The sequence below is a fragment of the Gallinula chloropus genome (genome assembly GCF_964237585.1).
Source record: "Gallinula chloropus genome assembly, chromosome: 3".
Classification (NCBI taxonomy): Eukaryota; Metazoa; Chordata; class Aves; order Gruiformes; family Rallidae; genus Gallinula; species Gallinula chloropus.
This window is the reverse complement of record NC_140087.1, coordinates 32,306,135-32,333,371: the sequence shown is the minus strand read 5'-3', so window position 1 is coordinate 32,333,371 and position 27,237 is coordinate 32,306,135. Positions and strand designations below refer to the sequence as shown.

General features: G+C 43.0%; 1 protein-coding gene across 2 annotated transcripts in view; it reads left to right on the top strand.

Moving 5' to 3' along the window:
• The window catches only part of SASH1 (SAM and SH3 domain containing 1), a gene marked incomplete at both ends in the record, with an annotated part of 549,489 nt that overhangs the window by 498,737 nt on the left and 23,515 nt on the right, over positions 1–27,237 (top strand). The window contains 6 exons of one of the 2 annotated variants that reach the window (XM_084261985.1): positions 2,551–2,591; positions 4,129–4,215; positions 5,492–5,604; positions 7,317–7,418; positions 22,168–22,300; positions 26,333–27,168. In XM_084261985.1, coding sequence (XP_084118111.1) covers positions 2,551–2,591; positions 4,129–4,215; positions 5,492–5,604; positions 7,317–7,418; positions 22,168–22,300; positions 26,333–27,168 — 1,312 coding nt within the window. The remainder of the gene's footprint in view (positions 1–2,550; positions 2,592–4,128; positions 4,216–5,491; positions 5,605–7,316; positions 7,419–22,167; positions 22,301–26,332; positions 27,169–27,237) is intronic. The other variant, XM_084261986.1, reaches the window with a different exon arrangement.

Here is a 27,237-nt window from a genome sequence, read left to right as displayed (position 1 = left end):
ATTTTTAAGCATCAGAGTTGTGTGGTGGAACTAAAACACAAGTGCCTTATCAGGCTCTATGTGGTAGGTTTTGTTGGCATTTCCATCTCTTCAGACCAGCTGTTAGCATTTTCAAGGTCAGCCCAGGCATGGAAGATTTCCTCTTTAGGGAATGCATGAAGTGATAATTGGAATGTGCATCCTCTGATGAAATTCAGTGTAGTTCTTAAATCGGTTATAAATGAGAGGTTGTCTCCTTGCTGCGGATCCTACTCTTTTCCTCACCCCCTCTAGCTCAGGCACGTCAGAAGTTTGCTCTTGCTGCTCTTCCCCTTCTTTGGAGGCCAGTGACTAATTCCCAGTGAACAGATGTCCACATCACAAGCATTGCCTTTACACCTGCTATGTAGTTGCATCGTCATTGGCAACTGTGCAAGAGAAGAAAAGGATTAAAATGGATTTGAAGGCTGAAAAGCACGAGAGACTGCCTCTCCACTCTGAGGCTGACTTCACTAGTGAGACAAAGTTCTGATCATTAATGGATTTCGTTTACGTAGGATGGTGATTTGATGCATTTCACAGATGCTAAATTAATTTGAGATAAATGGAATAACTGTTTAACGGGCAAGGTCTGTGCTCAAGTGCAAAACACGCAGTGGATTAATTCTGTCTAATTCCAACAGAACTTGTCTTTCTTTTTCCTTGTTTTCCTCCATATACAGTCCACGTACTCTTTAAAATCTGATTTACCTTTATTTAGAAAAATACTTGTTGACAAGTTCACCTTTAAGTGTCTGGATGAAATCATGTCCCTGGTGACAGTCTTTAAACTTTGACACTGGCTTGTCTGGAGTTTTTCCCAGAAAGTATAGGGTTTGTATTTTTACTATATATATCCTATATATAGTAAATATATATCCTATCTTTACTACTCAGGCTTCTTAAAAACTAAATAGCATTAAAACCCTATAGAATCAACTGTTCCACTTCAAGGGTAAACTTTATCAGCAAGGAGAACACTAAATGTCTCCCTCCACCTGCTGCACTGCAAATCTAAAATTTGGTGGCTTCAGTTGGTTTGCAGTTTGTGCCGGATTAAATTTCTAATCAGCCTGAGCTTGAAGGAGGTTGTATTTCAGAGCTTTGCTGTGCCAAACCCTCCTTGTCTGTATGAATTACTAAATCAAACTGAAACTTCATACCGTCTCATTTCCCCTTTAATGATGGCTCTGCAAATTGATGAACGTGTTTTTCATGCTTACAAAACGTCGGCCAGTAATTGCTTACATCTTCTAAACTCTGAACCGGCTTGAACTGAAGTTTCTCTTCGAGTGGTTTACCGAATTTATCAAAAACTCTTCAGTGCCCTCTTCTGGAGGTCGAGGAAGAAGCAAGGAGCCTGTGCAGACACTCAGGACCGCAACTAGAGGACGGCATGTGTGTTATGTATGGCTTCATACTAAGAACAGCTTGGCTTGAGGTCATTTTGGTTCGCTGGGGTACACATGTTTCCATTCTGCATGCCTGAGGTGCAGCCGTGGCACAATAGGGCATTGTCATGTGGCGAGGCCCAGCTCTCGGCAAGGCCGCTGCAGTGACGCTTTGCGCTTGAGGCCTCCAGCGGAGCCGCTGAAGCTGGCAGAAGTCATTGCGCTGGCGCGGCGCGGCTTGGTTACATAGCGATTCCCATAGGAGGGCTTCAAAGAGCTGCCCAAGATTGGGTAATTTCTATTAGCTCCATTTATACAGACGGGGGGTGGGGGGAAAGGCTATGGAGGGGGGTGATGTTGTCTCATCAGAGATCCCACAGTGAACCGTTGGCACAGAGTTGGAATCCATTAAGGAAAAGTAGCTCAGTGAACGAACATAAAGGCCGAAAACAAAAGATTTACTTGCTATTTCAGTGGGCTGTTTGCAAAGTCTGTGTTCTCTAAAAAGAATCCTCTCCAGCTAGCTTTTGAGGAAGGGACGGTACACTGGTGGGAAAGCACACAGAAGGGACCCGAGAGAAAGGAGCTGCAATCTCCAGTGATCTGTGGTTGCGCTTCGGAGGGTCTGGACAAGCTTTCTTCACCTTGCATTCCAAAAAAATCTCTACTCCTCTCTTCCACACAGTGGCTTCTGAAAGTTTAATGAGCGCATATTAATAAAGTGTTTTCAGGTAAAAACCAAACAGGCTGAAAACTGTTACACAGCCTAACAAACACAACATCCCAGTGCTGGAGTTTCTAAGGCAGCCAAGATACTGGTTTACAAGTGGAACGGGGGAAACTATGTGAAAAATTGTTTTTTCTGAGGGATCCCTAGATTCCTTTGCCTTAACTGTAGGGTTTCTATCAGAATGTATTTTTCTATGCTGGTCACAAGAGGTACTTTTAAGAGGGAAACTCAGTTACTGTGGTCAGAATAGTGGGTTCAGTTTTTGTTTCCAACTTACTGTGTTGGGAAGAAAAAGGAAGAGAAAGCAGCTCATGATACGCTGTTTGGAAACTATAATTTACTGTAATCAGACAGCTCCCATGAAATGCGAGGAGCCTGCATCAATAAGTCCATTCCTCTTTTTTGTCCTAGGCTCTCCATTCATAAATCAAGCTCGGAAGAAGGCTCTGTAGGTCAGTATATTTCATTTTATTTGATACTCCTGTGGAATTTTTAAACATGTCTTGAGTTTAGCTTGTGCTGGTATGTGAAGAGCTGAGTAAACACAATGCAGGCAGAAGTCAGCAGCATATGGGGGGTGTGGGGGCAGGTGATCCTTAGCAGCTTTAAAAGTTAAATGCTGAGTGTCTCAGTGATCACTGAGACTGTCCAACCAGCATTATTGTGTGATAAATATGCATTTCTGGATTTGTTATTTCAAATTTCAAATGTCTACATGTTAGATCACTGTTAGCCTATCCGTTTGTATTCTGAGAATTACTGCCACCAGTGAATAACTGGGGTTTCTGTTAATTTTGTTCATGTTGTGCCAGAGTCTCTTCCTTTGTTTCTGAAATACTTTGCATTCTTAAATATGTTTTCCATTGTCTGTCTTTTTTTTTTTAACTTACTATATAATTAGTTTGTATTGCCATCTGAACTTACTAGCTGAGCTGATACAATTCTAGACAAATTTTATATTGCTCATTGGAGAGGAAAAGAAAAATAGGGAGAGGTTTTTTGTTTGTGTAATTTAAAATTTTTTTTCTAGGGAGATTTCCACACAGTCTGAACTTAATGCTGTGTTTCAAAGAGTCAGTAAACCCAGCTCTAGAGCTTCTAGGGAGACATCTAAAATACTTTAGTCACATGCCGAAACTCATGACACAGTATAAGCAGTGTTCAGTTTTTCAAGAGCCCCAGGATGAAGTAACTCCATATCTGTACCATTTCTACCAGATCAGACACAGTATGTTCCTTTGCAGATGGCATAAACTTTGTAGCATGTGGCCTGGTTAATGCAACAGAACACAGTTATATGCTCTACCTTGAGCCAGATTCCATTCTTTTTTAGAACAAATTATTTACTTCTTGATCTTCAAGCCATACACACATCTGGTCTTAGTGGACATGGAGACCCAGCCTTGTACAGGCCAGGCGTACAGAGAGCAGGAGTCAGATGTAGCTGATGGTGTTACAACATGTCTCATGCCAATATATACATGTGTCTGTGTCTGTATACACATGTACATGTGTGTGTGCATTTATATATATATATATATGTGCAAAGTATTTCTTTTCTGTATAGATGTGCACACACATATCGGAAAAATTCTTATCTGAGTTGTGGCTTAGGCTGCATGGTTGTGGTTCAGTTAAGGAGAATAAAGCAACAAAATGCTTCAAAAACACATCCAGACTTGACATTAACAGCTCAACAGATATCAAAACAAATGCAAAGTATTTTCTGTTTATAATACAAAATACGTAAGTCGCTGATTTATCTCAGTGTTCTATAACATTGGCAATTATAAAAGAATGTGCATTTCCCTGAAATGGCGACATCAGCATTGTTCTAGTAAAGAATAAACCAAGAAAACCAGAAATATTTTATCATTCTTGGTTTTGACATAGAATGTCTGAAAACTTCTCTAGCATTTACTAACTAATGTTTCTTTCTGAAATTCTTTTTCCCCTTTCCCCTCATCCTCCCTCCCCATTTTCTTTTAGGGAAAGCAGACTGGAAAAAGAAAAATAAGTTTTTCTGGCAGAATTTCCGAAAGAACCAAAAAGGATTAATGAGGCAGACTTCAAAAGGTAAATCTCTTTTTAAGGACACACAACCTGTCCATATTAAATAGAAGCCAGCATCACAAAGGAGTAAAATTCATTTGCAACTGTGTGGCAATTGGGGGTCTTTGGATCTGGAAGTATCACAGGTTTGGCTCATCGTGACAAGAGATCTCAAGACGAGTCGTATTCTGTGAGACGGCACCTGCATGATGCTGGGACGTCTTCCGACCCGGCTGCCAGTGAATGCATGTGCACAAAGTGATGTGGTTAATATCAATTTATAAGTAATAACTGTAAATGAGGAATTCGGGTTTTTTTTCCCCAAATCTGACTTGATGAGAGGAAGGCTGATCTGTTTTAATCAGAAAGGTGTCTCTCTTTTCTTTGGCATATGGCTGCTTTCACCTGTTTATTGTAGGCTTGAATCCTAAAGTAAATCATCATTGGAAAAGACACTGCAAGAAGCAATAAAAGTGCATCTGGTGACGAGTGCAAACGTAGGATTGTTTCCACTTGAACTGTCAGGTGTCTTTCTCCAGTTCTTCTCAAAAAATGCAGCTGTGCACTGCTATAAGTATTTCTCTTCCTACAGTATACCCATGTGTATCCGTTTGATCCTTCTGTTGCAAACAGATGCTTCCCTACGTCATTATGGATTGTGCAAGAGGGCATGAGCCCACTTAGGAGGTTGAAAAGAGTCACACTTACATTCTCAGCTAAGCATGGGTCTTTGCTGGGTCTCAAAGCAAGTTCTAACTGTCCGTGCTGATATACCAAGCTCATCCCAAAGAGAGGTCCTGAAGTTGAGGGCCTCAGTACATCCAGCACCACATTCCAGCTCAGTGGCTGACTAGGTAGCCTGGGAAGATCAGGGGATGTGATCAGTCCACAGCTGTGGGAGCCCAGCACACCATTCCTGGAAGGGCTTCCCATCCGCTCCAGCAGCTGACTACAGTATTCCTCACGGCTGTGTGCAGGACTTTCCTGGCATTAGCACTTCCTCTTATGAGTCTTGTCAGTAGCTGCCTAACGACGGTCACGTTTTATTTCTCCTTGTCATCTTCTTCTGCTTTCAGTGTCAGAGTAGGCTTAGTTTTCTAGGCCTAAATTGCTTCCTTTTCCAACTTCTAAAACATTCAATTCTTTGAAGTGATACTTTGAGACTGCTGCAGGGAAGGTCTGTTTCTGGGCAGCCAAATCCATATGGCAACCCAATTTGAGAGGACTGGGTAAAATCCAGTTTCAGTAAACCCTGTCTGTGCATGACACATGCTTATTGTCTTTCTGCTTTGTCCTGCAGGAGAAGATGTAGGGTACGTGGCCAGTGAGATTACGATGAGTGATGAGGAGCGGATCCAGCTGATGATGATGGTCAAAGAGAAGATGATCACCATTGAGGAAGCACTTGCTAGGGTAAGGAAATGTTCACACTTCACTTTACTGGTAGATGTGCTTTAACAACACATAGGATATACCAGTACAGAGTTTTCATTTGCTCAGAAAACACAGGAAAAGTGGAGGAAGCTTGCCTGTTTGCCCCGTTGCACTAGGAAGTATAAATTAGATACCAATTCCTTTGTTTATGAGAAAAAGTGAGATTTAGCTCAACCAAAAATAAGTGATGTTTAATGTATGGCAAATTAGCAAATCCTAAAAGCATTTGCTTCTCTCTATTGGCAATAAAGGGTGCCAAGCAGGCAAAACCTTGAAGTGTAGACATTTTCATTGCAGCTGTCTGAAGGTAAGGAAGATGAATCCTACTAGCCCTTATTTATCATGCATGCTCATTGGTTTCTTTAAATACTAAAATGAATGCTTCAAGTTCTGCTGATCTTGCCTCACTCATTTCAGAACACATGTATTTCTTGCTGTGTTGCTGCTGCTAACGTTTGAAGGGCAGTCTGATTGAAGGTTTCCATTTTCAGCAGTTAAATCTTTTTAAAAATAACTAGCGCTTAAGCTGAAATTTCTCCTGCTTGTTTTTTAACCAAAAAGGTGGAGTTTTGTTTTAATAGCCTTCAAGAAAACACATTTGGTTGGTTTTGGCATTTGATGTTAAAATGAACACAGGTGTATTTTTTGATAAGTACAGTGGCTGTTGCAAGTGTTTCTTTAGAAAAATCAAAATGTTAATAAATCACAAGAAAAATAACTGATGTGAACTGTATTTGTGCAGCAATAGGGCTGAGGGCTGAGTTGCTCTGGAGTGAAAAGGTCAGTTGTAAAGTTTCCACATCACTTTTGATTTTGTACCCTTGTGCAAAATCCTGTGATGAAGCACAGGGTTTTCTGTCCATTAGAGCTGCAGGGAAGAGGATTTTTGATCATGAATTGACACTCAGATAAACCTCTGTGTACTGATACATCTATAGTACATCCTGAAATAGATTATCCTACAATATAAAGTTATGTTATTGTTTAGAGGAAATATTGCTTTGCTAGGAATCATTATGACAAAAGTACAAAAATTTAATAATTAACAGATAGTAATATTGGGAATTCTTTTATTTCTCTGTTAAAAAATTGGGGAGGGGGGTGTTGTTGTGCTAATCTGTGTGGTTAATACATGTACTCATACTGTTTCCCTCTAGTGGTCTAAGCTACGAGCAGCAACTTTTTTTTATATCTCACCAGCTCTTGATGATCCTCTCAACAGTTTGACTCCAGTAGATTTGGGTTTATGTCTTAAACCTCTGATTGGAAAACAGGAACGATCATCTTTAGTTTTAAAATGATAAAAGATAACTCATTGTCTTTACTGCAGATCATCTTCTTCATGAAGGAAATTGGCAGGCTGTTGTGATTTAATCTGTCCAGAAGAAACTGTGCTTCTGAGACGGGGATGTATAGCTTACATTTTACCAAAGACAATCAAATTTTAGTGTTTACAGATCACTTCTTTAAAAAAATAAACAAAACTCATCATTAAAACTTCTGATTCTAAAGCAAATCGATTTATTTTGAACAAGCGAGACATACAGTGCGAAAGTTCTGATTTGTCCCAGTTCCACAATGATATGGGGGAATGAAAATCTGAAAAGACATTCATTAACTCTTGCTGTTTTAATGAAGATTGGTAGCTTCTTCTCACTGGAAAACATTCTCTCTGTCTCTTCAAATTTCAGCTGAAAGAGTATGAAGCCCAACACAGGCAATCGAGCACTGTAGATGCTACAGAATGGCCTGATGGTTCTTACTCGACCTTTGATGGGTCTTCCAATTGTAATGTAAGTACCTGCCATTCTGATGTAGCTCCCCAGGATTATTTGATATTTCAGTTCCTTTATTGCAGTACAGAAATATCCTGATTTACTTGATGATTTCCTTAAGAGCAAATGTGTCATTTGAGTTTGCGACTTGTGTTCTTAACATCTTTAAGGTCTTGCGGTCTTTAACATGGATTTTTAAACAAGGTCTGTTATTGTGGTATAACCTCTTTTTTCTTTCTTTCTTGTTTTTTAATCTGGCCCTTTGTTACTGAGGATTACAATCACAAATTATCCCAGGCAAAACTCCCTGTGTTACAAAATGCACAGAAAATGTCTTTCACATAGTTTAGAGGGGACTGTTTCAGTCTACTTCTTGTTTACCCTGAATCAGCAGTTTCACAGACCTTCCCCAGTCCTTGTTGATGCTAGATCCCTTAGTTGAAGGTCTGGTTGTCCTATCTGTCTCCTATTTTCAAACAGTTCTATATCTGTATTTGTTAACTCTCAGTAGAGAGAGTTTGCAGCTTTTGCCAGATGCATAAGCAATAAGGCAGCTTTCCTCCCTTGTTTTTACTTCTGACCTGTGTAGCTTCTGTTGTTTTTATGGGCACCAGACAGCCTTTGTGTCATGCCATACCGAATTAATTAATTTTTCCTTCCAAATATCTTCATTTTCACTGAGTAGTTTATTCCACTTCATTTCTCTAATTGAAAGTTCACAGATAAATCTTAGAGAAGAACACATTCGTCTGTCAAATCCAAGCTCTTTGTAACCCATATAATTGAGTCATAGGCTTTTGAGACCATTGATTGATTTATTTGTTTCATTGTTGATGGAATTTCCTGCTAACTGCAGCAGTTAGCTTCTCCTCCCTAAATGAAGAGAGGAATGCTATGTCATTTTATGAGATGTTTAAAATATTTTGAGGAGAAAGATATTTTCTTGTTTGTATTTAAAAAAATGCCTGTCTTTTATAAGATGAGACCAGAGGGGGGGATGATGGTGTCTTATACTCTGTTCTGATATATCAGAAATGTGTAAAGAATAGCAAAGGAAGGATTCTGACACTTCTGCACTGTGGTGGGTTGGGTTTTTTTAGCCAGATTCTTTTTTGTTTTTCTTAGTTGGACGAAAGATGTCTTCGTGTTTTCCTCATTAGCATTTATAGCCTGAACTTTCTTCTCTTAAGGCTTTTGGACTCAGGTACCTATAGCATAAAAGCCTCAAAACTCTCATTTACTGTGGTCAAATCTCAGGATACTGAGTTTCTCAGAACTTCTGATAGTAGTTAATGCTTGTGTTAAAGTTACTGAAAGCTGTGTATACCTCTGAGGGCTGAACATGACTCAGTATTTAGAAAGACTTGGCATATTTTCTCTCCAGTTATTTTCCTAAGCCATCTCTGTACTTTGAGTCAAGAGCTGTGTGGCCTCTCTCTACTGTTCTGGTAGGATTTGAACCATCTTCCTGCAAACTTTGATGAGACATTTCCATTCCATCATTGTAGATACTTCTCAAGATCTTTGCCCTCACAATTTTAATCCTGGTTACATTTCACAGACGCTGTGAAACTGCTTGCCTTCAAGGAAAATCAGATCTTCTGCAGAAATGAAACTTCATGTTAGAACGAAAGTCAGCTTGGCTTCTTCTTTTGTGGACAATAAAGAAACTAGAGTTAACTGTGATGAAAGACTTTGGGCTGTAATTGACACGCAAGAGGGAAAAACAAACAGTACAAAGCATCAGATATGTCTAGAGATAGGGTGTGTTCACCCACTGTTTTGCCAAAGGACATCTCTATTAATCTAAAACAACCAGCTTTTGAGGAGTGCAAAGATTATTCTGTTTTCAAGCCCTTTCTTTGCCAAATGGTTGGCTGTTTGTGTGATACATACTCTGCAAATTTGGAATCTCAACTTATTTTATAGAGACCATGAGGCAAAGATGGTTTTCCATATATTATAAACATTCTGTTAAATAGCCCACTGCCTTCTAACCTCAGAAAATAATTGAAAATGTGAGTCACTGAAATTGAAGTTTCTGGTTTGAATTAAAACTCCCTGGGCAATGGCTTTTCTGGTTCTGTTGGCATTTTTTTTTTCCAATCTCATTGCCAAATTGTTACTAGGCAGTTTTTAATGGAACATGGTGCTCATACTTCATCATTTTGTAAACAATTTTTACACACAAATGATAAAAGTGAATTGCAGGATACTTGCAGATTGAGGGAATTTAGGAAAATAATAATTTTTAGTTTACTTACTCTACATTTGTTTGGTAACCTTGAGAGTTTAAGAGATACCAAGATGACACTAGTATAACGGCCTCGGTTTTTTCTTTTTGTTCTCATTTATCTTTGCAGGCAGAGAGCCCTGGTAGTTTGGAGGACTTGGGATGATGGTTCATTAGTTTTTCATTGGGAATCATGATCTAGTTTTGCCCAATTACTGCATTTCAGGGGGAAAAATATCTAAGCAATCAACAAATGTAAAACTGAAGGCAGAATCTCTGGACTCTTCTAAGGGTTTAAATACTCTGTGGCTTTCAAGTCACCTCCTCCCACAGCATAAGAGCAGCCACCTATAAAATAACATCTAAATGGCAAATATCATTAGTTGTTGTTGTTCTCCTTTTTTAGGAAAAAAATACTTCGTGGGTTTTGGGGTTTTTTTTAACTGAACTTGTATAACTATCATGTGTTTATGACTAACATCAGTGCTGTTGATCCTTAATTAATTTAAAAGATTGATTTAAGGATTTTTTTTTTCCCAGCTCCGCCTCTTATAAATTACTGTACCAAGAGATGGAAACTTTAATTTCATACCCTTATAAAACTAAACCCTAAATATGAACCACAAAGGATCAAAGGGTCATCATCTCAGCATCCGAAGGGAGGCAGCCTGATGTCACTGCTGTGCTGTTAATTGTATGTCCTGTTTGTTTGCTCTTAAGAAACAAACAAACAAAGGCCTTGCCAAATCACTAGGTGACTTGGGCCTCTGCCACTTGAGAGCAGTTTGTAACTTTCGGTCTCACTATTGTGGTCCATTTGTTTCCAACAAAGTATGCATGTTATTTATTTGTTAATGTGGGAATGCAGTTGAAACTGGTTCTCTTTTTAGTCAGATGAATCCAAAGTGTAAAACGCCTCATTTTTTTTTAACAATTTTTTTTTCCTGAATATTTATGTTTCATCTTTGTTGGAATGAAGGCTGCTCACAGTAATGCTAGACAAGCTTTCATTGCTTTGTGCCAAGTATTGGGATGTAGGGCAGGTGCAGATTACAAATGGATCCCTTCTTGGGTTTTAGATAAGGGCCTGTTTGTCCTCAGGAGTCAGAAACTCCAGGGAAAGAGAGGACTTAAAAATTGTATCGTGTTCTTTCTTTACACTGAGGTGCTTTTTATGCTTCTTAAAGAAAGAAGCTCATTTGATAACTTTTGGGGGCTGAAATTCTTAGTTCATCTCAAATAGGGCTGCCTCGCGCCCAGAGCCCTGCTGATACTGGTCCAGCCCAGCTTGGAGAACCAGTATTAGGACAAAACAGTATAAATCCTTTCATGTGCCCTCTGCTGAAAGACTGCTAATTGGTACCAGTTGCCAGGTTTGATACATGAGTGGGGGAAAGGAGAGAAGCAGGAGGGAGGTTGTGAGAGACATGCGTATCATACGTGTGCAGCCACTGAAGCAAACCGCTAATTAACTTCACTGACAGTTTCTGTGGATGCAAGTTAAATGAAGTTGTAATTAGCCCTGGACTAAACTGTTCTGTTGGTCTCATCGGGCTTCTGTGTTTCGGTTTTGATCAGCGGGTAACGGTCAGCCGCCCAGGGCTCATTAACTCAAGCTTCCAGGTAGTGTAGCTGGCCTTCGTTTGAAGGGTGCCGCAGTGAGCTGTGACGCGTTCCCCTGAGAGCTCCCCACCTGTCACGTGTGGCCTTAGCAGCCTCAGGAGAGAGGCCATAAAGTTTATGAGCGGGGAGAACAAAACCGGCATCTCCCTCCAACAGTAAGGCCTGCGGGTGGGTGGCGGCAGGCCCGCTGGGCTCTTCTACCTTCGTGCCCTCCCAAGCCCTCCTTACCTGGGATTGTCAACATGGTACTGTGACTGGTAGGAAACTGCCCCCCCCTTTGCTTTCGCAGGGCAGAGTGGCAGCGGTTGTGCAGACCTGTAGGTGTGCTGTGCACATCTGCATCTGCAGTGAGGCCGATGCTGGGGAAAATTCTCCCTTGCATCCGTGCTCCTTTCTGTCTTCTATTGATCCCCTTCATAACAGGCAGCAGCGAATTGAGTCCGCATAGCGACAGCTCTAGCTGGAGTGAGATAATCTGTTCTTGTTCCTGTTCTTTGTAGTATTTCCTGAGGATGTTTTCCTTTACCAAGTCGTTAAGCAGGAATAGAAGTCCAAAGGGCGTGTGCAGTAGTGGGTTTGTGTCCACTACCCTTGTCAAAGCCAGAATAGCAGGTGGGAATGGACTTTGGGTCATACTCATTTCAACCCAAGAGATGCTGAAGCTGTTGAATTGGGATTCTATCACCTACAGCATAAAGCTGACTGCCAAAAGACAAAGTCTGGGTAGAATGATCTCTGACTCATGACAGTCATCACTGTGTTGTTTGGAAAGGGTGAAGAATAGGAAGAAAATAAATAATTACAGTATAACTTCTGGAGCACCAGTTGCCTCAAGAGAACATCTGAGTCCTCATGGAATCATAGAATATACTGAGTTGGAAGGGATCCAAGAGGATCAGAGTTATACTGTATTTCAGTGATTCAGATTGTGGATGTGGATTTCTAAATGCAACAATTTTAAGATGGACTTTTAGTCATATTATGTGTGGATTCTTAAAATATTTAACCATTTAGGATCATTATTGCTCATACTGCAGGACTGTTCTAGAAAACAGGAAAAAAGCCCTTATTTTGGTGTAGTCAGTGTCACTTATTAGACCTAAGCTTAAAGTTGATGCCTATTGTGAGCCAGCATTGGCTATCATTGGGAGGCTAGGGGTTATTTTACTTTAAATAGTAGTGTTTAAGCTGAAGCAACATGGATACTTTGAGCATTCTGAAAGCTATGCAGCATTTTAGCCCCAGTTTTGCTGTTATCACAGGACTTTCCAGTTTTTCTAAGGTTTTGAGGTTGGTGTTTTTTTCCACCCTTTAGGGTGGGAAAGGTTCTTTCTGTGTTACAGTTCTTGGAGAGCTTGTTGCCATCTCCAGGCCCTGCATGGTCTTTGAGGTAACAAGAGGGGAGCTGATGCTGAGCATGGCTGTGAATGAATGAAGAGCTTTCATTTTTGCTCTGAAGAGCCTAGTGACCCAATTTCTATTAAGATTTCCTGAAAGGCACTGATGTCCCTCATCTCATTGGATTGTATGTTTATTATTACTGTCTGAGTTCCTGTAATACTGTCAGTGCTTAGTAACAATTATGATGAAGATGGAGCCAATAATAGGACATGGCTTCAAAATGATAGTGCTAAATTCCCACGCTGTGTGCCTACCACAGGGACTTGTCCTGGGAGGCACTGGCTGCCCTCCTTTTCCACTGATCTCAGGGGTGGTGTCCAGCATCACTTGGTAAAAGCTTGTAGCAAAAGAATTGCAGCATATTTTGTTACGATCTTTACCCCCTCTCTGTCCATGCACAAAAGCGGGGTTTCCCATGGGTATAGTAATACAAAGACTTTCATGAGAGAAACACAAATTGTCATTACAGTTCCCAGGACACAACACAAGGTTTTAAATAAGGTCAGGGGCTGTGGAGTGATGATAGCAGAGTGAGAACCCATCAATGTGTTTATATTTGGGTTTATAGAATGCTGTAAGGAGCTTTTTCACCTAAAATTTTCCAGAATGCATTAGAATTTGCAGGAGAAACACATGTATTTAGGAATAAAACTCTGTCACTTCTTTAAGTATTACTTATCATACGAGACCTGCCCCTGCTGCCATCAGATACAACTTGTCTAGGTATGTGTCCCTAGGGACACTAAACATTGTTGCCGCAGGATTGTAGGGAGCAGCTGGCACTGATGTAGCCCCAGTAAGCATCCTGCTCGCTGCCTGCAGGAGTGGCTCCTGTGGATGGGAAGACTGGATGTAATTAGGCTGTCGTAAGGTCTCTGAGAAAAATCTTCCTGCTATCATGACTCAGAGAAGAGAGCTTACAGTAACGCGCAGGCAGTGACTGTAACTCAGCGCAGTCGTAACCACTGCTGTTTTGTCTGTGTTCAGACAAGCCCTGTTGCCTTACTTTACCACAGAGTGTTTGGCCACGTATTTAGGGAGGGTGGGAGGTGGGAAGGCAAATTAATTTAATATTCATTAACAATACTTGGCTTTTTCATACCTTTTTGCCCTTGGGCAGCTGCCTAATTTCTCTGCTTAGTACCTAGAGGGCGGGGGACAGTGCTAGCAGCTTTTTCCTATGACTTCTCCCTGCATGCATCCGCCAGCAGGAGATGCTGTAATCCGTAATGTGCTTTCCCTACCCCCAACTTTTCTGAGACCAAGCCTATTAAATTGGAACAAAGCCTTGCTCAGTTCAAGAATTAGGAATCTCAGAAGCCATGTGTTTCACTGCCCTATTTGGCAGACCCAGGCTGAATAATCTGTCCTTGTGGTACAGCAGAAAAATTTAATTGCACTCCTGTCGGTTACCATTTGCTCTCCCCCCCTCCCCGCTGCTGGTGATTCCTTCCTCACAATGATTAGTTATCGCTCAGTAACATTAATAATTTGATTGTTTGAAAATACCATAAGAATGTAATTTAAATTACTACACCCTTCACTAAAGGGTTGTCATATTCTCTCTTTACTTTTTTCTTCTAGTACAAATTTCCTTGGTTTTCATGCATTGCTGTCCCACCCTTGGTTCTCTGAATTGTGGAGGGGTTGGTTCCTTGCACCTCTGATGTACTTCATTCATTGATAGTACAGCCTTCACCAAGGGATAGGGATTCTCTCCAGGCCCTCTCAGCCTTGCCAAAACACAAGATGCAGTTGAGAGCGCCTTGTTAGAGATTCTCTCTGCCATGTATAGAGGAATCTGCAGGAGAATGGGAAAGGAATGATGCATTCCAACAGATAAGGGATAAAGTAATGCAGAGCTTCAATCTGCTACATATACCTATGATGAGTGATATACGAGTACAGTTATAATGTCATTAAAATTAATTATTCTAATCAGTGTGAGAAACGCTTTGCCATGCAGAAATGTGTCTGGCTTGCAGATGCAAACATCAGCAGTGTCCTTCTCAAAATTATTTAACTAAAAGATGGAAACAGTTAATATCTAGGAATTTGCCTTAGCAGCTATTCTAGTATCAAGACAGACCTCCTGGGAGAATTAAATTTTTGTGTTCTCGTTACTTATGACAAAAATTTCCCACTAATTTCAGCAAGTGGTGTCGTCACCAGCTAATGTGTAATATATCTTTCACCAAAGTAGCTATTGGATGCTCCTTTGATTTTCTTGTAAGTAATCACAGACCAAAACCAGACGTGGGATTAGAGTTTCCTGCAGTTTACCTGGGGGCTGGGGGGAGGAGGAGGAGGGGCCTGACACTAATGCTGCACATTTTAGAGTTCCACAGCCTTTGCAATTCATGTTCTTGCAGTTATTTATGTGAGGTAGCAAAGCCATTTATGACCTCTGTTAATTTTCTTTAAAATTTTGGAGGCCGTTGTTTGTAATGCTGCACATTGTCACAACTGGGCTTCACACAGGTTTCTACAAACAGCCTCTGCAAGGATTTGAGGTTGGCAAAACTTTCTTAATGAAACCCAAAACCTTGAAAACTCAAGTTGCAAAGCCCCAAACTTAGATCAGTTTCACTCATGGCCATGAACTTCTAAGGGAGTCTGGGATACATTTCAAGGAAGTCACTGTCATGTTTCACTTGATGTGAGTCTGCCTTACTGAAATTGGAGAACACTGGCTGGTTCTATCTGAAGCTTAGAATTTCCCGTAGGGTTTTACATCAGAGTTTTGGGACTGAAGTAATTCAAGGGGAAGAACACAGTTGCAAAATGCTGGTAAATCTAGTTTACATGACCTCTGGGGAGTAGAAAAGCTGTAGCTGTGTACGGTCGGTAGTACAAAGGGAGAGAAAATTGGGGAAAATATATTTGGCAAGGTGGCTCATTAAAATCAGCCAGTCATCAAAGGAAGCGGATATTCAGTCCCCTTGTGATTCCACTGTGTGATTGATCTGTGGTGAATCCAGATTAACGGGCTGTTGACAGTGGGCCCAGGTAACAGGAACGTTTTCTTGGTTTAAAGAGGGTGCTGTTGTGGTATCCTTGCTACAGCTTTCCACCACTGGGCAGCAGTGCTCCTAATTAGTAGAGGTTTTGGTCCATGTTTTCTTGCGCTCTGAGAAGAATTGTCCAAATTCTGGGCTTGCCCCAAGGTTTGGGATTAGCTGTGGTTCACTATAAGAAGAATATCAATTTATTTGAGCATCTTGGGGGTCTGTTTGTTAGAAAGAGAGGTCTGAGCCCAGCCTAGGAGGAGAAGTTGAAGTCACATGGCTACAGTGCTTCATAATTCTAGACCAGTCTGAGATTTCTGAATTAAACTTCGTTTGCCTTTCCAGTGTGTAGGGATGCTTTTTTTTATAGCACTGAAACCAAGCGGGGGGGGGAAGTATCTAAGTTTACTGATTTTAAAAACACTTAAGCAAGGTTTATTTTTCTGGCAAATTAGCCCTTTATAAAGGGAAAATCTCGGGGCTGGGCGGGGGGGGGGGTTGTCAGGAGAGTTAAAAAGTGAAAATAGAAAGAGCCTGGTAAAGGGCTTAAGTTATATTTCGGATAGACACAGCCTCCACTCTAGCAGTCGTGTTTGAGGGTCAGTCTTCGTCCTGGCTTTGCAGAGATTCTCTGTATTTTTTTTCTTTCACTGAAATTCCATAGACAGTAATTAAGGAACTGGAGGCCAGCAAGAGGTCAGCAAGCCTTCGTCAGTGAAAACAGGGATTGTTTGCCATGTACAACACTCCCTTTTTTCCTTGTGGTGAATAGAAGATTTGCTTAGAGCTGATGACTTATGCCTTTCTTGCAAGTTATGCAGCTAGCGAGTAACTGGGGGAATCAATCAGTGAGCAGAAAACAGCTAATTGAGTCCAGCATCACGCTTTTTTCTTCTTTACATATTCAGCGCTGGAATCGGAGCCAGTTTGGTGTCTGATAATGTAACTCCAGAGAAGAGGCATTTTGTGCGCAGGATTCGGAGCGAATACAATACTTCAGAAGAAGGGTCTGCTCCTAAATTTTAGGGTTACGAAGCTGACAGCAGTTGAGGACTCAGGGGAAATTACTCGAAACTGAGCTTTAGGCCTATAAATGCCGAAGCTGGTAAGTCACTGAGCATGTAGCGTGATGTGGAGAGGATGTGCCTCCTGTTTCGGAGAGGGAGAAAGAGAAAAGGCTTTTGTGGTTATTCTTAGGCACAGCACAGCATGCATAGTTTTTCTCAGTTCTTCCCTTCCTTTCCTTGGGCTTTTAAGTTATTTTCTGTTCTATTTTCCTGTCTCTGACTTTTTCCAGGCATCTTTAATAAAAATTTTTTAAAAGTTAGAATGGTTGTTTTCTTTGGCGGATGTAAAGCCTGTTAGACAGAAGAAAGGACACGTGTAGCCACGTCTCCTGAAGCGAACAGCAAAATCTCTGCACTCCCTATAGAACTCGTTGTTCTGAACAGAGCTAGCCAGGGCTGGGGGGTGTGATGTGATGTGCCCACGAGTCTGAATGTGGTGTGGGTTTTTTTAGCCCCCCCTTTGCTAAACAAGAATTGTCTGTTACCCAAAAATAATTACAGCTTGGGCTTAAGCAGATGTTATGAGATTTCCTTGTTTCTTAAGTGGAAGGTTTCCTAGAGATTTCGGTTTGGGGCTGAACTATTACTGAGCAATAAGGTGAATTGTAAAATTTTAACATCTCTCTAAGTGGGCTTCACACAGCCCATGTAGGAGTCACACATGTTTTTGTTTATGGAGCTGAAAAAGATTAATCAGTTACGATAGCTTTAACTGGGTATTGTCCTAGTGTTTCTTAAACATTTTTATGAGGACCTGGCTAGCAGGGTTTGCCTATCTTGTGTTTTTTTAAGGGCTGCTGCTATAACTGTAAAGTGTTTCCAAACATTGTCCCGCCGAAAGCTAGCTACTTACTTCTGGTTTACATTCTGCCGATTAATTCTAAGTACCCAATAAATGTTAGTTTTTCTGTGCGTGTGTGTGTGTGTGTGTGTGTGTGTGTGAGAGAAGCACTAATTCAGAGGGGGAGGTTAAGATTGTTATTTCTATGGCGTGTGTAATAGGCTGGATGTTAGAGAGCAACGGAGCAAGGCGTGTGCCTTGCCTCTAGAGCAGGGAGCAGCAAAGAGGCTGCGTGAGAAAAGTGGGAGAGAAAGCAAAGAGGGCACTGGGAGCAGAACTACAGAGAGGTCCTTGCATACCAAACTACGTGGGCTAAGTTCCTATTTGCTCCTGAACATAAGGCTTTTTCCTTGGATTTTGCGTACGAGATATGCAAAGCGTGGCCTTTAGAGCTGGGTGAGTAGGAAAAGTATTCCAAGCGGAAGAGACTCCAGGGGTGGCAAAAGGAATTGATCTATCCTGGAGTTGAGTGCATCTTCCCAGGTTTGTGGCCACATTTGTTAGCGGCGAAGAGCTGGGTGGTGGGGATGGGCCGTTGGCCTCTCCACAGTTTTCCATCCATGTGGTACGTGGTGGCTGCAGTCCTCTGCATGCAGTCCTCAGTATTTCCAGATGCTGTTAATTTAGTCCCTGTTTCCCTGTAGTCCTTCGCGCGGTTGTGCAGCCGCGCTCTCCAAGCTGGCGGGTTTCCGCACCGTGAGAGCATCGCAGATGTCGGGGATGCACTTGCTCCAAGCAGCGTGGGGAAAGGCGTCTCCGCCCGGCCAGCCCCGCCAAGGGGGCCCCGCAGGCTTCGCCGGCTCCCCGGCAGCCCGGCCGAACCCTGCGCTCTCTCTTTAAAGCCAGCGCGATTTTTGTGCCTTGGCTTGGCCAATTTGTTATGGTTTAAGGCTGTTGGAGCCAGCTGTCTGCAATCTGATGTAATGTTGCCCTGGAAACCAGAAATGAAACACTTAAGCATTCACCACAGAATTACTACATACAGCATTAGCCAAAATAATTAAAAGTTGAGCCATATGGGCTTTCGGATGGAAAAATTTGGAGCGGAGGAGATGGAAGTGAAGTTGTTCCTATTTACAGTACTGCAAATCCATTTGTTTTCCCCGTGGAGTGCAGGGAGAGGCCTGTTTCAGCAGCGCACAGGGCGACGGGGAGATGGAGGGGCCCCGGCTGTTTTACTGGTGTGTTAACGATGCCAGGGCTTGGCCTAAAGGGACGGCCATGTGCCAGGGGCTGGGAGGCGTGAGTGGAGGGGAGGTGCAGCATGGCCTCCTCCCATGCCAGCAAGCCTCTAGCTTAGCCTCTTGCAGACGCATCATTCCCTCTTTAACAAACTATGTCTACCCTTTTGCAGTGCTGTAGCACAGTGAAATACTTGGGGGCAGTGGGGTGTTAAGGAAGGAAGGAAGGAAAGGTGAGAGTGGGGGCTGATGGCCGTCTGCTTCAAAGCCCCGTGCCAAGTCCTGGCTGCTAGAGCTGTCTGGGAAGCCATTAGCCTGGTCTGCCACGCATTGGGGAGGTTGGGGTGATTTTCCCAAACGAAATCAGGGACAGCCACCAAAAAATGCCATTTCGGTCACCGAGGCAGCGGGGAGGTCAGAGTGGGTCGGGGAAATCAAAGCATCCAAGCTCAGTGATTTCTAAATATGTCGCTTACTGCCTGAATGCTTTACATTTCTGATTTCTGTTTAATATTAGCTTTAAAAGAAAGCCTTGCTAGAGCTGGAAAATTAAGCTGTTTCCCATGTGCCAAAATGGAAACTTGTGATAAATTCAAGCCCTTTTTAAAAAAAGAATTGTGTCAACACCAGGAAGCAAATCAAAAGTAACCCTTTTCAAAACAGTTTCGTTTACAAGGGATTGGTATTATTTGACAAGAGATTTTCCTCAGTGGCACCACTGGCGTAGTCACCAACATTTTCAGTCCTTTTTGCATAATTTGTTAGCTATCCTTTTCCTTTGCAGAAGCTTTTCCATTCCATGTGCTACATGATACGATAGGAAATAGACTGCTGGAGAGACACTGACTTTGGTGCTATTCTCGCCTCTCTCAGAGGAGCACTGGTGCTGGGAAGGGTCTGTCACTGCTTGCAGAGGACCCAGGCTCAGAGGATGCTGGGAGTCCCAAAGCATCAGGCAAGACCAGCACTTGAGTACAGTGAGACTGTATTTATTTTGAAGTGTGGTGGGGAACCGCTGTGCTACCCACTCAGGCTTGATGTCAGCACCTTCCACTGGGGCTGTTTTGGGGCTTGCTATCTCAGCAGTGGTCGTGCATGCAGACATTGTAAAAGCTTTTGTTCTCCTTGTTAAGTCTTCATAACCCTGAGGGGGAGCAGTTCTTTATCAGGTGCCAGTGGTGCAAAGTAAGAATAGGTGTTTATTCTTTGATGAAATCCTGGGCGGGAGGACCAGGTAGGAGCCGTTCTCCAAATCACGCAGAGCTCCCAGTTTTACAAACACCAGTCTTGCAGTCCAAGGGTGTATAAAAAGTAATGAAGCGAAGCAGCGACTTAGAGGAATTGCATTTAAAATAAACATATTTTGAGTGCAGAGAATGCATGATGGTTGTTTGCCAGGATGTGCTTAATGGCCTAAGAAATCTTGCCTGAACTTCTTGATTATGGTCAATAATCCATTTGTCATATTATCTAAATAACTCTGTCTAGTTGTTTGACGTGTCACTAAGCTGTCCCAGCCATAATCTTTGAATTAATGTTCATCTTGCTGCTTAATTTCTCTTGATATAAACAAGTCTGGTGCAGCTCTTTACAGCCCTATTTTCCCCAAAGGAACATTATTAATTACCTAGCCAGCCTGTACCCATAATAAACACATTCTTGTGGCTCTCAGATGGCAGAATGGCAATTCCTACTGCCACATGCGGTCCGTTTGGTGTTCCTTCTTGTTTGGGAGTGGCATGAGGTTTATGGGAGATTGGTAATTGCCAGTGCCCTTCCAGAAAGTGGCTGAAGTTTGTTGTGGTGTGGTTCTGCTGGCCTTGTGAGGTGCGTGCCTGTGAGGCAGGCTCAGAGCTGCCCCAGCTCCGGCAGGCACTGTTGGTGCCTTTGAGAATGTACCTGTGCCTCTGCAGCTGCGAACTGTGTCCTGCCCGACGGCATCTACCGTTGTTACCACATCCTGGTATTGGAGAAGCAGAAAGCAGTTTTTGTATTCTGGCTCTTTCATCTCTTTTATTCAGCCTCTGGGCAAGGAAAGACAGCAGGAGACAGTTGCGGGGTTGTGCTTTTTGGTAGGGGTTTTTTTATTAGGGTTTGGGTTTTTTTTTTTTGCTTGTGTTTGGAGCTTTTCTTCTTTTTTTTTAAAGTTTAATTGAGGAGAAGGAGAAAAAAAGGATGAGCATGCTGTGGAAACCCAGATAGCTGCGCCGGCAGGAAGTTGCATGAGGGTTTTAGAGCCAACCATTAGGAATGCGGTGAATTGGCTGAGACCCTGGGTGAAAATAAAGGACGGTATAGGATCCATACTGTGCTCCAGCTGGAGCCCGCTCAGGAATGCACAGCAGCGGTGTGCGGTGCCAGGGCTGTCCTGGCCGAGCTGGAGAGCCCTGCCGGCCTCCTCTCCCCTTCTTCCCTTCCCTTCCCCCCGCTGCTTTCCACATTCTGAACTGATTAAAACAGAGGAAGTAGCACGTTGAACGCTGGATCTGGCTCGAAAATCGAAGTCGTCTTCTCTGTTCACAAGGAGTGGATTGTTTCAGCTTGTTGTGTCACTGCTGCTGGAGAGAGGGGAATTTTTTTTTGTCTCTGTAATGTTTGATACTTGAGGGAAAACAGCTGGAATTGAGCATACTGGATCAGATGCAAAACGAAACGGGATGCTGGGGAATATGGACTGCACTGTATATCTGAAAAGGTCAGAGTTTTCCCTTGGTCAGTGCTGGAGGAATGCTGTGTCCATCTTAATTCCAGCCTCGAGAGCCTTCAGGAGGAGTGTAGGGAGCAGGGAGGGGGAAAGGAATATTTTGTAGCTGTGACAGTTTGTGAGCGAGGCAGATGAGGTCTCCTCCTTGCTTTTCCTTCCCATCCCTTTCTTCCTTTCTTGTGCTGCTGTTTTTGATTTTCTGGGAAGGCTGGGGAGGGGGGGCAGGGGGAGGGGGGGGAGAGAAGTCGTCAATGACAGAGCTTCAGTTTGGAGAAGCCATTTATAACCAGATTTAAACAGCAAGTTCTGAGATGCCAGATAGACCAGTGACTGACCCAAACCGCAGGAGCATAACTGGTGTAGTAAGAAGAGCCCTGCCTGAAACGTACTGAGAGAGGACGTTGGAAGTGGTTATTACACAATGCATGGGAAGAAAGACAAGGGCAGGAATGTATTTCGATGCCTCGGATCTTACGTTGCACATATTTAGAGATCAAAATGGTATGTCATGCTTTCAGAAAAGGAAAAAAAGAGAAAACAAGAAAACCCTCAGTAATTTAAATGTTTCTGTCTGACCCGGGCTGAGAATATAACACCAGTTACTGAGCTGCACTGACACAGCGCAGCAGATGAGCTGGGCTAACTTGACCTGAAGGACCAAGCCATGGAACTACTGCTTTATTAATATTTTCCTTTGTTTCTTTTCCAGTCAAGAGAACAATCCGATGATGAAACAGAAGAGTCCGTGAAGTTTAAGAGATTGCACAAGCTGGTGAATTCTACTCGCAGAGTCAGGAAGAAACTCATAAGAGTGGAAGAAATGAAAAAACCCAGCACAGAAGGTAATTCTGCGTGTGGTTAAAGCTCTGTGTGGATGAATGTTTCTGTTGAGAGGAAACAGAAAGTGGAGGGCTGGGGGAGAGAGGGGTGAGTGTTCTTAAGGGAGGGTGGGAAAGACTGCCTTGCCTAGGGTGCGTGTCCTACCCAAGTAAATGCCTTTTGAGATCGAAAGGAGGAAAGTGACAGCCTAGGATGTGGTTACTGCTGATGCTCTGGTATTCCCCGAGCGGCGCCGGAGAGCCCCTCATTAAGAGATTAGAACTTGGTTTATGTTTTATGCCCCATGCTGGGAAGGGAATGAGACTAAGAGCGGTCCCAGTTAGCAGCCCCACAGGATCAGCAAGGAGGTCAGCAGTGCCACCACCATGTTTCTTCCTCCTCCAAGGCCTGGGGCGGCACACAGGTGAAGCTCTTGCTAGTTCTGAGAAGGTAGTGGCTGGTTGGTAGGTACAGTTGTGCCACATAGCATCTCCTGTGGCACAGTATTTCTATCAGATGTTCTTGTGGGATAGCGACTGCCTCATGTAGTATTACCTCCTACTTGTGGGGGAGCCTGCTTGCAGTTTGGCTCCTGAATGAGGGCTGCTGCCAAGAGAGAGGGGGAGAGGTGGAGAGAAGCGAGGAGGAGGAGGGCGAGGAAACAAGAAGCAGAGTTCAGCCCCTGGGAATGCCATGCCGCAGAATTAACTCCAGCTGACCTGTATCTGTTTGTTAGCACTGAGAGGAACGGAGCCTCAGGAGCCTGTCTGCTCAGCCCCACTTGTGTCCTCACTGGAGTTGAGACACCCTTCTATGGCAGTGGGCTTCCTGGGATCATGTGCCGATTCCCCTGAGCTTTGCAGTGAGCTGAGCTGTGTTAGAATTCTTTCCTAGTGCATTTAAGGAGAGTGTGTGCATCTTCTTGGGGGTGTGGCAGGAAGCTGTTGGCAGATCTGTGATCTAGCCTGCCTCTCCTGCATGGTGGTGGTGTTGGTGGCTGGTGTGAATGGCGCAGCCGGTCTAGAGCTCTGGACTGGGCAACTGTGCTGGTCTGGGAAAGGTTTTGTCACCTCCTAGGGTGAGCATAAAGCTGGGTTACAGCTGGGGAGCAAAAACAGGGTTTATGAGATGGGACAAAAAGGGCTATTTTTCCCCCACTCTGAGGAAGGGACCCCAGAGACTATCCTACCCTCTCTGTCCCTGGGGGCCTGGGGAAAGCCACAGGGAGTGATTAGCCAGAGGCTCCCGGAGTGGGAACAGCAGTAGGACCTGGCAGCCCAGAGGCAGCTGGGCATACAGACATCTTCCCAAGCTTCTTTCAGCATGCTAACTGCCTGATTTGCTGTCTATTCCCTCTCTTGCAGCGCTTCACCTCATTTCCTTTTCTCCTTCACTCTTTCACTTAAGTGTCCTGGTTCCTTCCAGGGTTTGTAGTTTTTTTCCCCAGAGTTTTCCACCCTTTACTCCCACAGGAAAAAACACTGAATTAACAATTGCCTAATATATATAAAAATATATATATTATATATTTATATATAAATATATATAATATATATAATTAAATGCTCAGCTTCCTTCTTTCCCTATCTTCTGCCTGTCTTGTCTGTTTCTCTTTTATGGATAAATTTTCTGTCACTCTTGAGTTTGTATCTAGCACTCTGGAGTTCCTTTGTAGGCTGGCTCTTGGGAAACTCTTAGTGTTAATTAACTACATGAATTACCTCTGTATAACTTCCACTAACTAGAAGGAACCTTAAGTAGGTAGGTCTAAATTAGGAATAGATACCCATGACTTTTCTTTCAGTAAATTCGCCCAGTACCCAGGTCTTCATGTGGGAAATTAAAAGGACTTTTAAAATGCTGTCCACTCCCATATCTCATAACGTAGGTCTGTATTCCCATTTGGATATGTCTGAGGGCTCTGCAAGATCCCAAAAACTACTGTGGTCAGATTTGGGGATTGACATCTGCCTTTCCAAGTTGCCTGTGGTTGAATGGATTGGTTCATGAGCCGTTTGCTGCTGCCGTTCGAATCTGTATTATGAATGTGAAATCCTAGATGGCTAGATTTTGGGAAGGTGGCTACATAATTTGATTAACATCAGTAGAATTTCAATAAATTCATCAATGTTCAACAGCCTTTAACAAAGTGTGAGAGTAGGCTCGGTTTGAAAACTTTTGAGTGCAGTTCCCCACAAGCAAGATTCCTACTAAAACTCCTCAAGAATTTCCTCACAAAGGACAATTTTGCCAGTTTTCCTTATATATTCCTGTAGTTTTTAAAGAAAAGTACACTAGTCCCAGATCCTTCTCCCACATTTCTACTATTGATTCTGTTATCACGCTAAATATAGATCTGGGTGGTCTCGCTAGAATGCACCAGTATCTGAATCCATGTGTCTTTTGTCTTGGTCTGCTTCTAGTGAGCTAAATAGCTGAATTTCCTAATTCCTGGGCACCATTTTTATATAGCATTTAAAAACAAATCACATCTACATCTGTGTCATTATGGCTTTGTGTCATGGACTCACTCCAAATAACATCTGTTACAGTGTTGACACACAATGCATATTTTACAAGCTGTTTGAAAACATATTTACTCAGTGGACTAAAATTGTTTATCAGCACATACTCAGTCCCAGGAGAATGTCTATTTTCTATTCAAACTGAGAAGCAGAGTGGAAAGAGAGCAAGCTGGACAGTCCAGTGAAAGTGGTGTCAAAGTCAGACTTCAGTCTACAGACCTACCCCAGAAAAGTTGTGGGGGAAAAAAGAGTGAAAGTCATGTGTCACATGTGATCCACTCTCCCTTCGCTGTCACAGCAAGTTTTATCATGATAAAATAACATCTTAGGCTTCAGCAAATATGTATCAAACCTGTTTTGCCAATAGAGCGAACTGAAGGTGAGTCAGGAAGCTAGGACATGGCAACTACTCTTTCATCTTGAAATGTGTCCCCTGTCATTGAGTTTAGTAAATCATCGGTATTTTTGTGTTGGTTCAAATGTAGCTCTGCTGTGAGACTGTAGAAGCAATGAAAGATGAAGACAAAGTTGGGGCAGGCAAGAAATTTATTTTGGCAATAAATAAGCACAGTCACATTTCTGTGTGTGTTTCTGATACTTCTCTGTGAATGCTGTGAAATTTGTCAGGCAGGACTGAGGGGGACGTATACTCACTCTCATTTGGCTCTTTCCTTGTTATGGCATCTAATACCTGAGCCTGTACTTTGCTCAGAAGTAAACACCAGAGAAGAGTTTCCTAAATGATAAATGTGAGAAGGAATTGCAGCTTCAGGTCCTTTATTCCCTTCCCTCCACTCCAAAAGGGAGGCCTGGCTGTTTGCCCATCTCCAGTCTTCTTCCCTTTCTGTGAAATACGCATGTGGCGAAACCCAAGTGTTGCTGTCATTACCAGGACACTGTTGGAATTGGCACACCTGCAATTTGACCTACTTTTTTTCTTTGCATCTGTTTAACTAAACTTGGTGCCTCTTCCCCTGTTGAAAAGCCAAAACTTTTAATTTCCTCCTGGAACTCAGCTCCATAACTTTCTGGGCAAAATACTGTGTTCTGCAGCAGCAGCACTGGGTATTGGGAAGTGGGGCCTTAGAGAAACTTGTTTGGTTCTTAATAACCAAGTAGTCTTCTGATCTACTGTAATCTCACTAGAGCACAGCATCATGTGCAAGTATCAAGAAGAACATGAGAAACAGATTTCCACTTCCAGTTTTTTAAAAGCTTCTTGGTGAGAGCATCTGTGGTCTTACTTAGCTGCAGATGAGAGAAACTTAAAATAATGAGGAGTTTATTTACAAGATGCTGTCATCTGTCTACGGTTAACGTATCGCAGAACTCTCACTTCACAAGTGGAAGGAACCGCTTCAGATTTATCTGCTTGCAAATACTTTCTGGGCTGCTTGTATCAGGAAGAGCTTTCTTCCCTTTTAAAGTGGGTGTTATCTTAAATAAATACACGGAGGCTGCACAGGGAAACATGTTCAGAGAGCTGTGACCAATGGATGACATGCGTTGTGCTGCTTTTGTCCCCCGCAGGTGTGGAGGAGCACTCGCTCGACAGTTCCCCCATACTGGATGACAGATCGGCACTTTACTCCGGAGTCCACAAGAAGCAATTCTACTTCGACGGCTCCGGCGAAAAGCAGCCAGAGGACGTCTCGGACTCACTTACTCCTTCTCCTTCATCCAGCAGTCTTGATACATGGGGAGCTAACCGGAAGCTGGTGAAGACCTTCAGCAAAACTGACAGTCGTAGCCTTATCAAGCCTCCCAAGAAACTCGGGACATTTTTCTCTTACCCAGAAGAGGAGAAGACCCAGAAAGTTTGCCGCTCCTTGACAGATGGGGAAATGAAGAAGAGCCTTGGCTCTTTGAGCCATGGGGTAAGTACAGAAAGCATTTGCTTTTATGACAGCAACAGGCACAAGCACCACCTTCTGGTGTCCCTGGAGGAGATTCAGAGTGTAAGGAAGCAGATCCGATTGAAGAAAATGGATACTAACTATTCCTGTTCCAGAGCTTTTCTTTGCCAGCGCCCTGCTAGGAAAGGAGCATCCCCCACAACTTGCGACCTACAATTACTGCGCCACAAAACGAAAGGGGGTGGAGGTTGTGGCTTCCCAAACAGAAGGCTACGAGGGCGCACTTCTGTCAGCGAATTCAATATTACCTATGTAGTGGAAAGAAGCCTGTACAGTCACCTCAACCTCTCACAGCTGGTGCGTCCCGTTACTGACAGGACCCTGAGCAAGGCCGACAAGCAGGACCTGAGGAGATGCCTGCTGGAGGAGGATGAGGAGGCCAAGAGGAAGTGGGCTGCTACAGTGGATCGCTGTACTAAAAGGGTTCTCTTGAGAATCCACCAAAAGTCTGTGAGTCAAAGAGTTGCCATGAAGATGGTCTTCCAGTTTCTGTGAGGTTGCAGTCAACACTTAACTGCT